Source organism: Xiphophorus couchianus, chromosome 18 (genome assembly GCF_001444195.1).
Source record: "Xiphophorus couchianus chromosome 18, X_couchianus-1.0, whole genome shotgun sequence".
In the NCBI taxonomy this organism is placed as follows: Eukaryota; Metazoa; Chordata; class Actinopteri; order Cyprinodontiformes; family Poeciliidae; genus Xiphophorus; species Xiphophorus couchianus.
This window is the reverse complement of record NC_040245.1, coordinates 5,713,472-5,726,167: the sequence shown is the minus strand read 5'-3', so window position 1 is coordinate 5,726,167 and position 12,696 is coordinate 5,713,472. Positions and strand designations below refer to the sequence as shown.

The 12,696-nt window shown below is 36.3% G+C and overlaps 1 protein-coding gene across 2 annotated transcripts in view; it reads right to left on the bottom strand.

Annotated features, from left to right (window-relative positions):
* cntn5 (contactin 5) overlaps positions 1-12,696 on the bottom strand; it is a 148,709-nt gene that overhangs the window by 103,047 nt on the left and 32,966 nt on the right. For both annotated transcript variants that reach the window (XM_027999310.1, XM_027999311.1), the window contains exon 2: positions 4,472-4,590. In XM_027999310.1, coding sequence (XP_027855111.1) covers positions 4,472-4,526 — 55 coding nt within the window. In that variant the 5' untranslated portion in view covers positions 4,527-4,590. The remainder of the gene's footprint in view (positions 1-4,471; positions 4,591-12,696) is intronic.

Here is a 12,696-nt window from a genome sequence, read left to right as displayed (position 1 = left end):
CAGCTGGAGAAGATCCACTAGTCTCAGATGGTAGGACTGGAAATAGATTTTGCATATCTCAGTTTGTCTGAACTAAGTACAAGTCATAAGAGTTGTTGTTATACAGTACTGTCCCATTGCTAGTACCAACCTTGTTCTCAAAGTTACTAAAATAACTGGTGATTGGAATTATCTACATTGCTTACCACCATTTTTTAACACACATTTTCTGTGGTTTCCAATCACTGCAATATATTAATAACAGAGTCTCTGTGTAGCAAATGTAAATATTCATTTGTTTCCCCACACAATCATAACCCTGGTGTGTGACTCTTTTGCCCTTCGCGAAAATGACTTCATGCATTACTTATATGGCACTATACTTCTATATTTCCTGCAACCCACTTTTAATATTTAGATAGCTCGGAGTTAGCAGAGGAAAAGGTGAATTACCATTCCGCACTTAACACTCGGAGCAACATTTTATTTCAATCAGTGGCTGACTATGGGGGAGAAAAAAAATGGCCTCAGACATCATGCCAGCCCAACCCACTTTTATACATAAGAGAAATCTAATTGTGCTGCCCTCTCTGCCTCCGCATGATTTAAATATCTGCGGAATGAAAAGAACTTGACAGGGGAGACAGTACAAGTGGAAAAAAATTGAACACAGAATCTACTGTCTTCAAAGCAAGCGTTTTCAGAGTATTCAGAGTGAACAGTAGGTCAATAATCCATTACACAAACCATCGTGTCAAAGTATTTTAATGGACAAAGACACCATCATATCAGTGGGGATAGCTACTCATAGCTTCAGTTGCTGATAATATTTGAAACCAGTTTGGAGTGCGGCTCCCTTACTGAAATACGGCATTTAATAGCTGCAGTGATATCAACCCTCAGACATCAAACTTTTTGTGTACAAATCCATACACAAAAGCAAATGTATGCACACACATCACACTTTTGACTGAGAATAAATGGGTCCTTATCTCGACATTATGTTAAGATAAAGATGTGATTTCCTGAGACATACAATGTTGATGATCTTGAAACAAATATATGAAAATACGTTAAATTATTTCTTAATGTTGAGTGATCTTATCCTGGTAGTTTGGAACTATGGGGGGCTCCTGTGCTCAATGTGTTGGAGCTTGTGCAGCCAATCTGGACTTTGAAATCGTCCAGAAAGGAAGTCCAGGAAAAAGTTTCAGGAGGAGGTGTTCAGTCCAGGCAGATGTAACTTGAGCTGCAAGGGAATTATGGTATCGAATGCTGAGCTGAAGTCTATAAAACAATATTCTCACATGGGAGTTGAGGTGCTCCAGTTGTGACAGGGAGTGAGATCCCTTCAACTGTTGACCAATTTGTGTGGTATGCAAACTGCAGCGGGTCCACTGTAAGAGGGAGCTGGTTCAGAACAAGCCACTAAAAGCACTTCATATAGTTGGGGTAAGCAGTCAATGAGCTCTGAAGCTGTGTCCCTTTTTTGGAGCGGGGCTAATGGTGGTGGCCTTAAAGCACTGTGGGACTCTGTGGGCTTTACTCTATTTAAGTCATTTTGCTTTCTCTCCTATCTATGTAAATCTGAGTGCTAGCTGTACAGGAAAGGTTGACCCAGATAAAAATCCATCTATGGTTAGATGGACTTACAGGTAGTTTAAATCCATCTATTTGTTATTGTTGTGAATTATTCTTCTCTTTTTCATGAGAATTGAGGAAAAAAACCTAATACAGACTTAAAAGGTACCCTAATGGTGTCAAGCTGATTTGGTATGTACCCAACACTGACTATGCAAATTTATACCTCTTACATCTCTAGGTGTAACAAGTTTGTCTGTTGTTGCTTACAATTTAATGTCCTAAGGCTGAGTTATTGATTAATCTTGAATTAAAAATAACAGATATGATCTTACACCCAGATAACCTAATTGGTGATTCATCAAAGACAAATACTGTGCTTCTGCTTCTGGGATAAAAGTTGGGTATTTTTAATGAAGCATTGGGCCAAAACGTGACCGCCATTTTGAATAACACAATTTGTTCAGACTTTACTAAACCTCTTCAACAAGATTCAAAAAGAAATAGCAAGATAGTAAATTATGTTGTGTGATAATAATACCAGGGGGTTACTTTATGCCCCTAGTTCACAGCACATGAGCTTCTTCATTTGAGCCAATCTTAATCTTGCATTTGCTGGCGGAAGCTAGCTATCACATGTTATGTTCAGAATTCAAGCTTTGACCAAATATGTGGTCATAAAGTCAACCTAGACAGGCAACGTTTCATTCAGTGTTTTTCATACATAAAACTGGGTTGAGTTCTTCAGACAGAAGCTGGGTAGTTTTAATTTTAACCCAATATTAATCAAAGGTGTCACAATTTGTTGGGTTTGTAAGGAAACTAGAAAGAGCTTAATCATTCTTCACACATTTCCATTTTGAGCTACAGCCTATTCACAGATTCACCTCTTTGCATATTTTTCTGTGGAACATAACTCAATTATTCACATAAAATTTGCCTATTTGTTGTTTTCCAAAGAGCATATCTAAAATATTCAAAAGACGATGCAGCTGAAATACCTAGACACAATGTTACTCGATACGCTTATGACTGGTGTTTGCAAAGCGACCAAGCCAGGAGGAACATTCATTTTCTTTGGCTGTAGCCCCAAGACCGGAGATATGGGAAACTGTAGTTAGCGTGGTATTGCCCAGACAGTTTCCGCTGTACATATTGGTGTATATTTAGTGTGTTTGAGCTTCCAAAGTAGGCAGTTTTGTGCCACAGAGACAGTTTATTTCTCTCTTATTACACAATGAACACCTTACAGCCACAGTAGTCAGCTACTCCACTATGAAACCAAATAAGCATTTTTGCACACATCAAACTTTGGGTTTCCTTTCTTATTAAAAACATGGCAGTAAATACATGGATAACTAGTTTCTTTGTACTTATTTTATTTCCTCTGAAGTTTTTCTATTCATACTCTATACTCCTCACTCCTCATTTATGCACACAATCTTGAATGAAACAAAGCTGACGCTGATTCTGATATTTGGCTGAAAAGCAAAACAAAACCACTTCCAAACACTTCTGTGTCAAATCTACCAGAGCCTAAATCTGTCCATTTCTGTACCAGGACTGAGTTGGCAAAAAATAAACAGAGTTGATTTTAAATCAGTAGTCTTTAGAGCACAGCAGTTGAATTTTACAAAATCTCTTCAGTCTGATCCTATTACACTTAATATTTGCTCAAAGAAAGACATTTTTGCTCATTCAACTATACAGCAGTATTAGAGGGTGATAAGTTTTCTTTTCTATTTTTGGATTGCTGAGAGCACGACTATGCGCTACATGAAGACAGGCTTATTAATTTTCTCTTGTCAAATTGATTGTAATATCACTCAATCAAACAATGACCTCATCCAGCTGAACAATTCTCAGAATAATCAGCAACTAATTATAAAACAGCAGCAAAAGACAACGAGCTTGTTACCATCTTGACTGAAAAAAAAAAGAACAGAAAACAAAAAGGGACAGTAGTTTTTGCCGTTTGTGCAGGTGGCTCATTACATGTAATAATCTGAGCTGCACAAATTGGTTAACTAGAAATTACCAGGAAGTGTTCCAATTGCCACCGGTTAGTAGGCCAACATCATAACTGGCAATTGGCATTTGAAAAACACAAACAAGAAACAATCTGTTCTCTCTCTTCTAAAAACAAAAACTATTTACTCAGAATGCAACAGTCTCGAAGGACAAGGCTCAAAAGTTAAGAAACTGTTGTTGCCATTTAATAGTATGGTTTAACAAGGGGAAAAGAGAGGTCAGAGCTGTTTGTATGAGTCCCATAAACGAAGCTCGGAGAGAGCCACGGAGTGCATAACCCTCCTCTGGTGGCCTAAAAGAACCATTTAAAGGGCAAAATCCATTAGAGTGGCAAACACATGCCTCTGAACTGACCGAGAAAAGGCAATTGAGCTTTAAATTCTGCACTCACTCTGAATCACGCTGAGAAAATGAGAAGGCAAAGCATTAAAGATGGAACATTAGCACTGTCATGTTGCAGTTTTAATTGCTACCGGCACCCAAAGGCCGGGAAGGTAGTTTGTCAATGAAACTGAATGACATTTTCCATTTTTTTGAACAGAGAAGGAAGGAATTTTTAGTCAGGAGTTGTCAAATTGTCAGAGACCAAAAGAAAAAAACGCAGTTGGAATGTTAAACTATCTCAATTTCCTCCCAGATAAGCTAAACTCATGATTGAAATGATGTAGATTCCTTCTGTCCAAGAATTAAAAGTTTCCTCCTTCATCCATTCATCCACAAGGACAATTCTCTCAACTGAGTCACCTTCACTGAGTGCAACTCCCCTGTCATCATCTGAACAGTTCAATGAATACTACACAGCTGTAATGCCAGTGCTTAAAGAGATTATTCACTACATTTATTTCCTATTATCTCTGACGCTATCTTTTGAATTCCTTACCTGAAAGGCCACTGATGACAGACAGGATGAGAAATGGTTTCCATGGTGACCCCATACTTGTGGATGAGGGTCCCTTCTGCTAGAATGTTAGCAGGTCAGCTTCTTCATGAAAGCCACGCCTGTAAAAGAGTGAGAAGGAAAAAACTGTAGGTGAGAGGACGTAAATCACTTATGCATAGAAGGACAGCTCCCACTTTCCAGTTTTATTTTAAACAACAAGGTTTTACATCCCTGAAGTGTTTCCTTTTTATATTCAGTCTCATCACTTTGCCTCTTTTAGCAAGTTCTGTGCTGAGGAAAATCAAATGTTTTGAGTTTTGTCAGACTGCGATTGGCACTCATTCTATAGTCATATTAACACGACTATGGGATAGAAGCATGTATGTGCCAAGTACACAGCATGAATAGCTTGTGACAGGAAAATATTTTGTATGGCAGAATGAGGAATATTATGATGGACTCACTGAATAAGTACATGCTCTTTTACATATGATAATGATGGTGACTATGACTTGGTAGAATCATGGGAGAAATGGCTTGTGGTCTCTTAAAAATGACAAAAGAGAAATCCTCCAACCGCTAAAATCTCACGCTACTCCAATTCTGCTAACATTTTGTGATGGAGGACGTTACGCTCAGTGACCTATTTAGAGATTTTTGTGTCATTTTCTTCAGTGCTTCTTGGTGCAGCGCCACCACAGGCGACAGTGTTGACAGTTTTTTCTGAGGGTTTGGTTCGTTTTACACAGTGCAGTGTGAAAAGGAACCACAGCAGCTGAAAATGTAGCAAATGTTGCAGTTTTGGTCCCAAATCGGACCAAGTCTACCAGACTGTCAGATGTGGAAACATCTATTGTTTTGTTGCAACCAAAAACCTGGATGTATTTCCTTTAAATCATGTGTGATAGAGCAACACAAAATACTATGTACATTGTGCCATGTTCTCTTTCCAATTCTGGATTTAAAAGTGATCCATTAGATCTAAAGCTTGGGTTATTGTTTAATAGCCTAAGCCCACTTTACTTATTTGTTACTTTCCAAAAACTTCATCTTTAGCCTTCATTAAGCAATTTCTTCAATAACGTTCTTAAGAACATTACACAAAGGACGTCTTACTAATAAAATCCTATCTGATGGGAACTGGTTGTACTGGATTCTATTTACGGTATCAAAGTAAATGGGGATTTTGTCAACTGTTTAATACAACCCATATAAAATTGTTATAAAATACATAAAATCATATAGTTAGAAAGAGACAAAATGTCAAATAGTTCATCGGCTAAGAACACCTTTTTCTAAGGCCTTCTATTTTTCAGTGAATTTAAAACGTTCTATTTTTCAGTGAATTTAAAACTGTTGTGAGTTTTTTCCACTGACAACACTGATTTTCAAATGACAAGACTCTCCACAGTTGTTTATCATTTTCCAAACCAAGACGTTCTTCTGCTTGTCGGTTTCATTTATTCGTTTCCGGACTTTGCTCAGATTTAGAAAAACACAAGTTTCAAACACAAAAAAGTTTTTGTTTCTGTGTCTTGTGCTTGCATGTAGGAAAGGGGAGGGAATTAGGGCTAACTCCTATTCACTGACAAGATCCGCGGGAAATGTCTTGTTGATCTGACGGCTGAATTTGGCTCACGACAGAGCGGGATTGACAGATGCTCCATCTAATCATCTGCTAAGAGTATTAACAGTCTGCCCTTTGCACAATAATCTGTGGCATTTGACATTTCTTACTTTTAAATGGCTTGTCGCAGCCAATTTAAAAAGTTTTGGAATAACTTCCCAGTGTTTGGTTGAATTGATTGCCAAAAAACCCCAAAAATGAGTGCTGCAAAGCAATTCAAATGTGAAGTGTTAAAAGACATTATTTCAACATTATTGCGTATTCTGCAGACGCTCTAATTTTGTTTCCATAGAAAAAACTGTTTTCCCATTCATCTGAAAAAAACAAAAAAAACTTTCATTAGAACCTTCAATTTGCTCCCTTTTCTTTTTAATAATAGAAATAGCAGCTGTAATTGTTTCAAAGCACTATTTAGGTCCTACATAAAGTGGCACCAAAAGCTGTAATGTTGGACAGAAGAATGTCCATGTCCAAAAAGTGACTAAACAATCATATGTGTTTTGCATTACAAAACACAGTAGTATTAAATCTTGATGAAATCAACACATAACGTATATAGAAATAACACATATACAGCAAGACATAAAGCAAATAGATGATTACTCGCTTGTTCCATTTCTGTTTGCCACAGTTAATTAACTTCTCTGTAAATGTAATCATTTTCAATTAAAGAGAAAAAATTATGGGCAGCGTTGTATTTTTTACACGATCTCGGTTTTTATTCTCTTTGCTCACTGATGTAAACAATTAAACAGCTGAAGGTCATCTGTCTAGACCGCTGTCTGACAGCGGTCTCCTTTTTGGAAAAGGTGCTCACACTTTCGCTCCACCGTGACTTCTTTATCATCTCACTAGCAAACAGGCGTGTGAAAAAAAAGACATGCATATTCAGAGGCAGAGCAGGGGCAGGAGCATGACAGGCATTCTTTATAACTTCTCTTTGAGAGAATAAGGGTCAGCTGGGCTGTAGTAGTTATTCTGCATTATATGTATTCACTCTGTTATTTCATGTGTTTTTTTTTATCAGACATAATTTCTCATCTTACAAAAAACCATAATTTTTTTTTTTTCTAGAAAAGAAACAGAGAACTTCACAGGTCATTTTACTCTAAGTCCTTAATGACTGAAATGACCAGTTTCCTGTCAGTTGTATGACAACTAGTCTACTAAGACTAGTCAACAGTTGTTGACTATGTGTGTTTATAAAGTTTTTTTTTCTATGTTTTAATGATGTAAAGTACTTTGAACTGGCATGTTGCTAAACTCTGCTATCCAAATAAATCTGATTGATTACTATACATTTTTAAAAATACAGTCTGGCTTTATCCTTGATCCATTTTGAAACAGAAACCTTTAAAGAGGGGGTATTATGTATTTTCCAGGCACATACTCCCATTTTATAGCAAAATTAAGTAACTATCTGTTTTCTGTAGTTCAATAAATGCAGAAGCTGAGTTGGAGACTGCAGATAGAAGGAGGAGCTTTGCAGAAATAGGCAGAGCTTTGTAAGACCAAACACTTCTTCAAGGATTTCTGAAACATGCATGAACGAATCAACGCAAAACTCCAGGTATATTTTTTATGAGAAAAAAATCATAACATGATAGAAAGCTTAAAAAATATGGATTTTACATAATACTGCTCCTTTAACAACAGTAAAAGTCAATGCATTTCATTCAACAGCCAACAACAATGTTGCAAACAGCTTTGAAATATTGTTTAGATGTGTGTAAGAAGCCACTAGTGGTCTTTAATTGGCTCATTTTCTCTATGAGTTCACAAAATTATGAAACAAACCCATGTGTGCTTAAGAGTTGTTGGGCAAAACTCTAATGATGTTTTCTGATGACCACTAGGGATTAATGTTTTTTAAGACAAATTAGCATGAGGAATGCAGTTAAGGAAAAGTCCTAAATGCACCATCATGGTCTGCCTGCATGTCTATCCACTGCAGGCTCTTTGGAAAGCACAGGGATTTAGATTAAAAAATAGTCTATTTTTTAGACTATATTTAGTCTAAACACACTGATTAAATTGAATGGATGACAAGAATTATTCATTTTTGTGTGATAATTGAAGCCTTTTTAGTCAAACAAATAATTTATCTTGTAACGAGTAAAACATCTGGGCATGCTACTAAATTACAGAATACTTAGAAAAGCAAAATGTAGAATCAATATGAACTAAAGATAGATTTGATGAAAATATTCTAATATTTATTCTTTATAAAACTGAGTGGAATAGATAGATGCCTCCCTTTTTCTCTGTGTGGCCATGGTTCCTTCCTGGAAAATTGCAGCCACTGCTTTTTTTTCTAGGGTGCATTGGTTTTGAAATGTTTTCTCCAGGGACAAAGGAGGTGTGAACAATGTGTCTTGAGCATCACAACACAGAGCCAAAAAGAAACAAAAAATCAATGAAGAAATTTGCAGCTAACCCAAAGTATGACTAATTTAACTGAATTGGTGGTTACGTCCCTGGATTGCACACAGACTTCAGGAAACGCGGAGGTTTCAATATCAGCAACATCAGCTCCCAGTTGATGTTCTCAGCACAACAAAGAAAGTTGTTTTTTCTTTAAAGTTTTCTGTTGTTTTACTAGAAGTACTAATAATAGAGGTATAGGAATACATCCAGTCCCGGGAGAAGATGATACACAACACTTCAAAATAGTTTCACAACAATTTTAGATCAACCTCTTTCATTTGCTTTCTTAGAGCAAAGGTTTGACAAATTGCCGTCTGTTTTAAAATATCATGTTTTTAGGGAGATGGTTGCCTAATTTGTAGATGGTCTTATTGCCAAGATGTATCAAAAATATTCCTTTTGTGTTTTCATGAGCAGAATAAAATTTCATATATCTCAAATTGTGTTTTAAAGGATCTCTGTTTTGTGTAGAACCATCCAGATCAATTATCATCCGTTTAAATGTTTTGGATTTTGAACAAGACATTATCAAACCAGACTTTTATTTAAAATGTAGAAAAAAAGCCTATTAGTTTAGGACCAATAGGAAATCATCTGCAGCTCTTCCTATTTTATGTTCTGTTTGTAGGTTTTCTCTTGTAGAAACAACATCTGACTATTTCATTGTCAGATGTTTCGTTGTCCTTTCAGAAAGCTGAGCTGTTCCTTCTCATAACCTCATGTTCGTTCTGTGGATGATAACTTGACTCCGTCTTTCTGTTTCTCTATCCTACACAAAAAAAATGAATAAGCGATTGTTGTTGCTAAATTCAATTATATTTTTTTTATTTCATGGACTATACTAATATCAGTTCATGTTTTTTGCTGTGTTTCTCTCCCAGATAGTTTCTGCTCTTGCAGATGGCCACTCTGCAATATGTGGCCATCTGCACACAACTATGTTCCACTCCTGTTAAGATGAAGATGTCCACCTTTCCACTGTCACATGCACGCTGGGTATCAGGGATTGCTGCAAAGTTAAGAATTTGATAAAAGTATGACAGCTGATATAAGAGGAAAATAGTGTATGTAAGGATAATAGATGTACAAACTTTGCAGTAAATGCTAACATTAGCTTTGTTAGCAGCCAGTTAAGGTATTCTTACAGTCCTTAGAAATCATTTGTTTCCCGTCTGTCGCTCAAACTTACTTAACAAGTTGGGGTCACACACTGACAGCGCATCAAGACGTAGACGTTAATGCATTATTTTACAACTCCACAAGATGAATGTGCTTTGTGTTGCAAGTTTGGCATAACTTCAATGAAATCTTGAGGTGATATATTTTTCAAAATCTCATGCACCTTTACTAAGGCAGCTTCAGTCATGCTGATGAGTTGGTAGCAATAATCCTTAGACACCAGCTGACAAGAGGTGGGGAAATGAAATGGAAAAAAAAGAAATATACCAGGGATGAACTTAAAATTTAACACAACACTTCAGATTTCTTTGTTCTTGGTCTGCAATATTGTTTGATCTCCAGCTGCTGTGCTCTTTGTTTTAAAGAAAGCATTTTTTTTTCTTTAAAACAAAGAAACAATATGCAAAGTAGCAGAGGCTTCTGCTAGAAGAGCCTTCTCCTGGCTCTCCTGGCACAGCCAGGAGAAGCTTACACTTTTTTATTTTAAACACGTTTTGAAATGATTACAGTTTGCAATCTTGTTTCCAGAAAGTGATATTGATTTGTTTTTATAATCTTTACAATTCTGAAAATGTACAAATGACAAATAGGCAAACAATATTTGGCAATAGACATATGGAAGTGTGATATTCTCACAGTATAACAAATGTTTGTTTTTAAACAAAATTGTGTAATACAATCTAGAAAACCAGCACTTACAGTTACTGCTGCTAACATGCTGATAATTACAGTAAAATCTTGTGAATAACACTATAAGACTCAAACAAAGACAGAATAAACTCACCAACAAACACTTTGAAGCATTTTAAGTGCTTCTACCACATAATTTGTTTGACAGTCTGCTCCTTAACAGAGTAGCACTAGAAGAACAACCAGCTGATAAAAGCTGGGTAATTAGTCAAGATGTCTGCTCCTGTAGCCAGTATACTTGTGAACGGTAGGTTATTAATATTCGCAGGTAGGAATGCAGAACTATTATCGGTATTAGCCGATTAGTCATGTTTTAATGATTTGGTACCAGTCCGATAAATAAAACAATTAAAAATATTGACCAATATTTATAGTCAATATTTGTCTCCATTTTGTTGCAATGCAGTACTACTCCATGCTCTATACTAGTGGAGAAAACTGGAACTCAGGATTTTTGATTACATCTTCAAACACAATGTGAAATAGTTGCATGCAGGAATTGTATAGTAGAAAATTTTAGCAGTACTGAAAGCGTATTTTCGATGGCAACCAGTCCATGCCTAATTGGCATTGGTATTTTTTTCTCCTCTTCTTTTTTGAAAGCAGCTTGATTTTCTGATTGGACACAAACATCATTTGGAAACAGCAAAGGGAATTCTGGAGATTATGATTTACAAACTATGTGTACTTTTAACTTGATATTAGCAAAAACAAGAGAACAAAGTTTATAACTGTGCAGCTCTCCGTTATATCTCCAAGTATGTACCTTAGGAGGCTGTAGGGCCGAGTTACACAACTTCTCTCATCCCAGCTCAGCCACACCATTATTAGTGAGGCAGAGCAAAGAGAACGACAAGGTCCACACAGTTCATAATGTGATGCTTCCAACGTTTCTCTTTGCTGTATTTTCACGTGAAGTGTTCCACATGAAGCAAAGTAGACATAAATCACCAGGCCATAAATATCTCCTGAACACATCGCCCACAGCAGCTATGTTCTCATTAGCCACTTGCTGTGAGATATTGTGTATTTTAGGGCGATATCATTACAGGCTGTCATAATGTGGTTCTGTTGGTGTTCCACAAGCTGTATGAATGATATTTGGATCTACATGGCAGAGAGACACTTCTTGTATTTTCATGTTCAGCATTGTACAGGTTTGTCAGCTCTGACATTCTGTGCATCACTCTGGAAAATTTATGAGGTGTTATTTTTTTATTCAGCAGCTTCGGTGCCTTCTTGTTGAAACATCACAATAATCAGAAAGAGTCATAAAGCACAAGATTTAAATAAAATATTGACATGAGGACAACGTAAAAACTGTTGTCTGGGTAATTAAAATTTAAACTCTGTATAGGAAGAGCTGATGATAAACAGGAATGATAATGAACGTCTGAATTCCAGTAATGGCTCTGCTGGTTGTATTTTCAGTGATAAAAACATTAAAATCAGTAAATACTGCAGCAGCACTTACACCTCTGCTCATTAGTAAGCATTTCATAATAATTATGCTAAATATATGTGTAAGCCACAGCAACTGAAGGCCACTACGGTGTGATGTGATGCTAATCCCCCGTCATGCTTGTTCAGTGATTTGTGCACATTGTGACATTGGAAACCATGGGCATATATTCTCCATATCACAACAATTGCTTCATCAGGCAAACAATAAGATAAATTAGCAATTATTCTTGTCCTGCAACAAACACGACACATAATCACAAACTGTAAATATGCGGCCTGTGACCAAAGAAGTAAAAACATTTGTAATAAAAAGCACAAACTCACATATATTCAGTTTGAGTTATGTCAAAGTTGTTAGTGCTGCTTCCACATATTTACGACAGTCCTTTTTATGTGTAGATGGAATACGTTTTACCTCCAGTAAGTTTAAGTTTTTATATTTATATTTTTGCTCAGCTGTTGAAAACAGAAATTAAGGACAGATTCACTGTTTGAAAAGTATAATGTTTCTTATCAAAATGAAATCTTTTGAACAGTGGCATTTATTTGATGACTCTGATGTAATTTCAGCTATGTTTGTGAGCCCTTTTAAATAAATACAATTTAAAAAGGACGGATGCTTGTTAAAACTACTTTCTTCATTTAAGACTCTTATTTTGAAGCATTAAAGGAAGTAATTCTTGATTTGTCTCTAATTTATGTTGATTAATTTGCCAAATAAAAACATCAGCCGGCATGTGACAACACCCTGTGTTGAAGAGACAAGGGTCAATGAGCAGACAGTCACTGATGAGAGGCATCACAGAAAAATGAAGAAAAAAAAAAACTCAAGCACAGA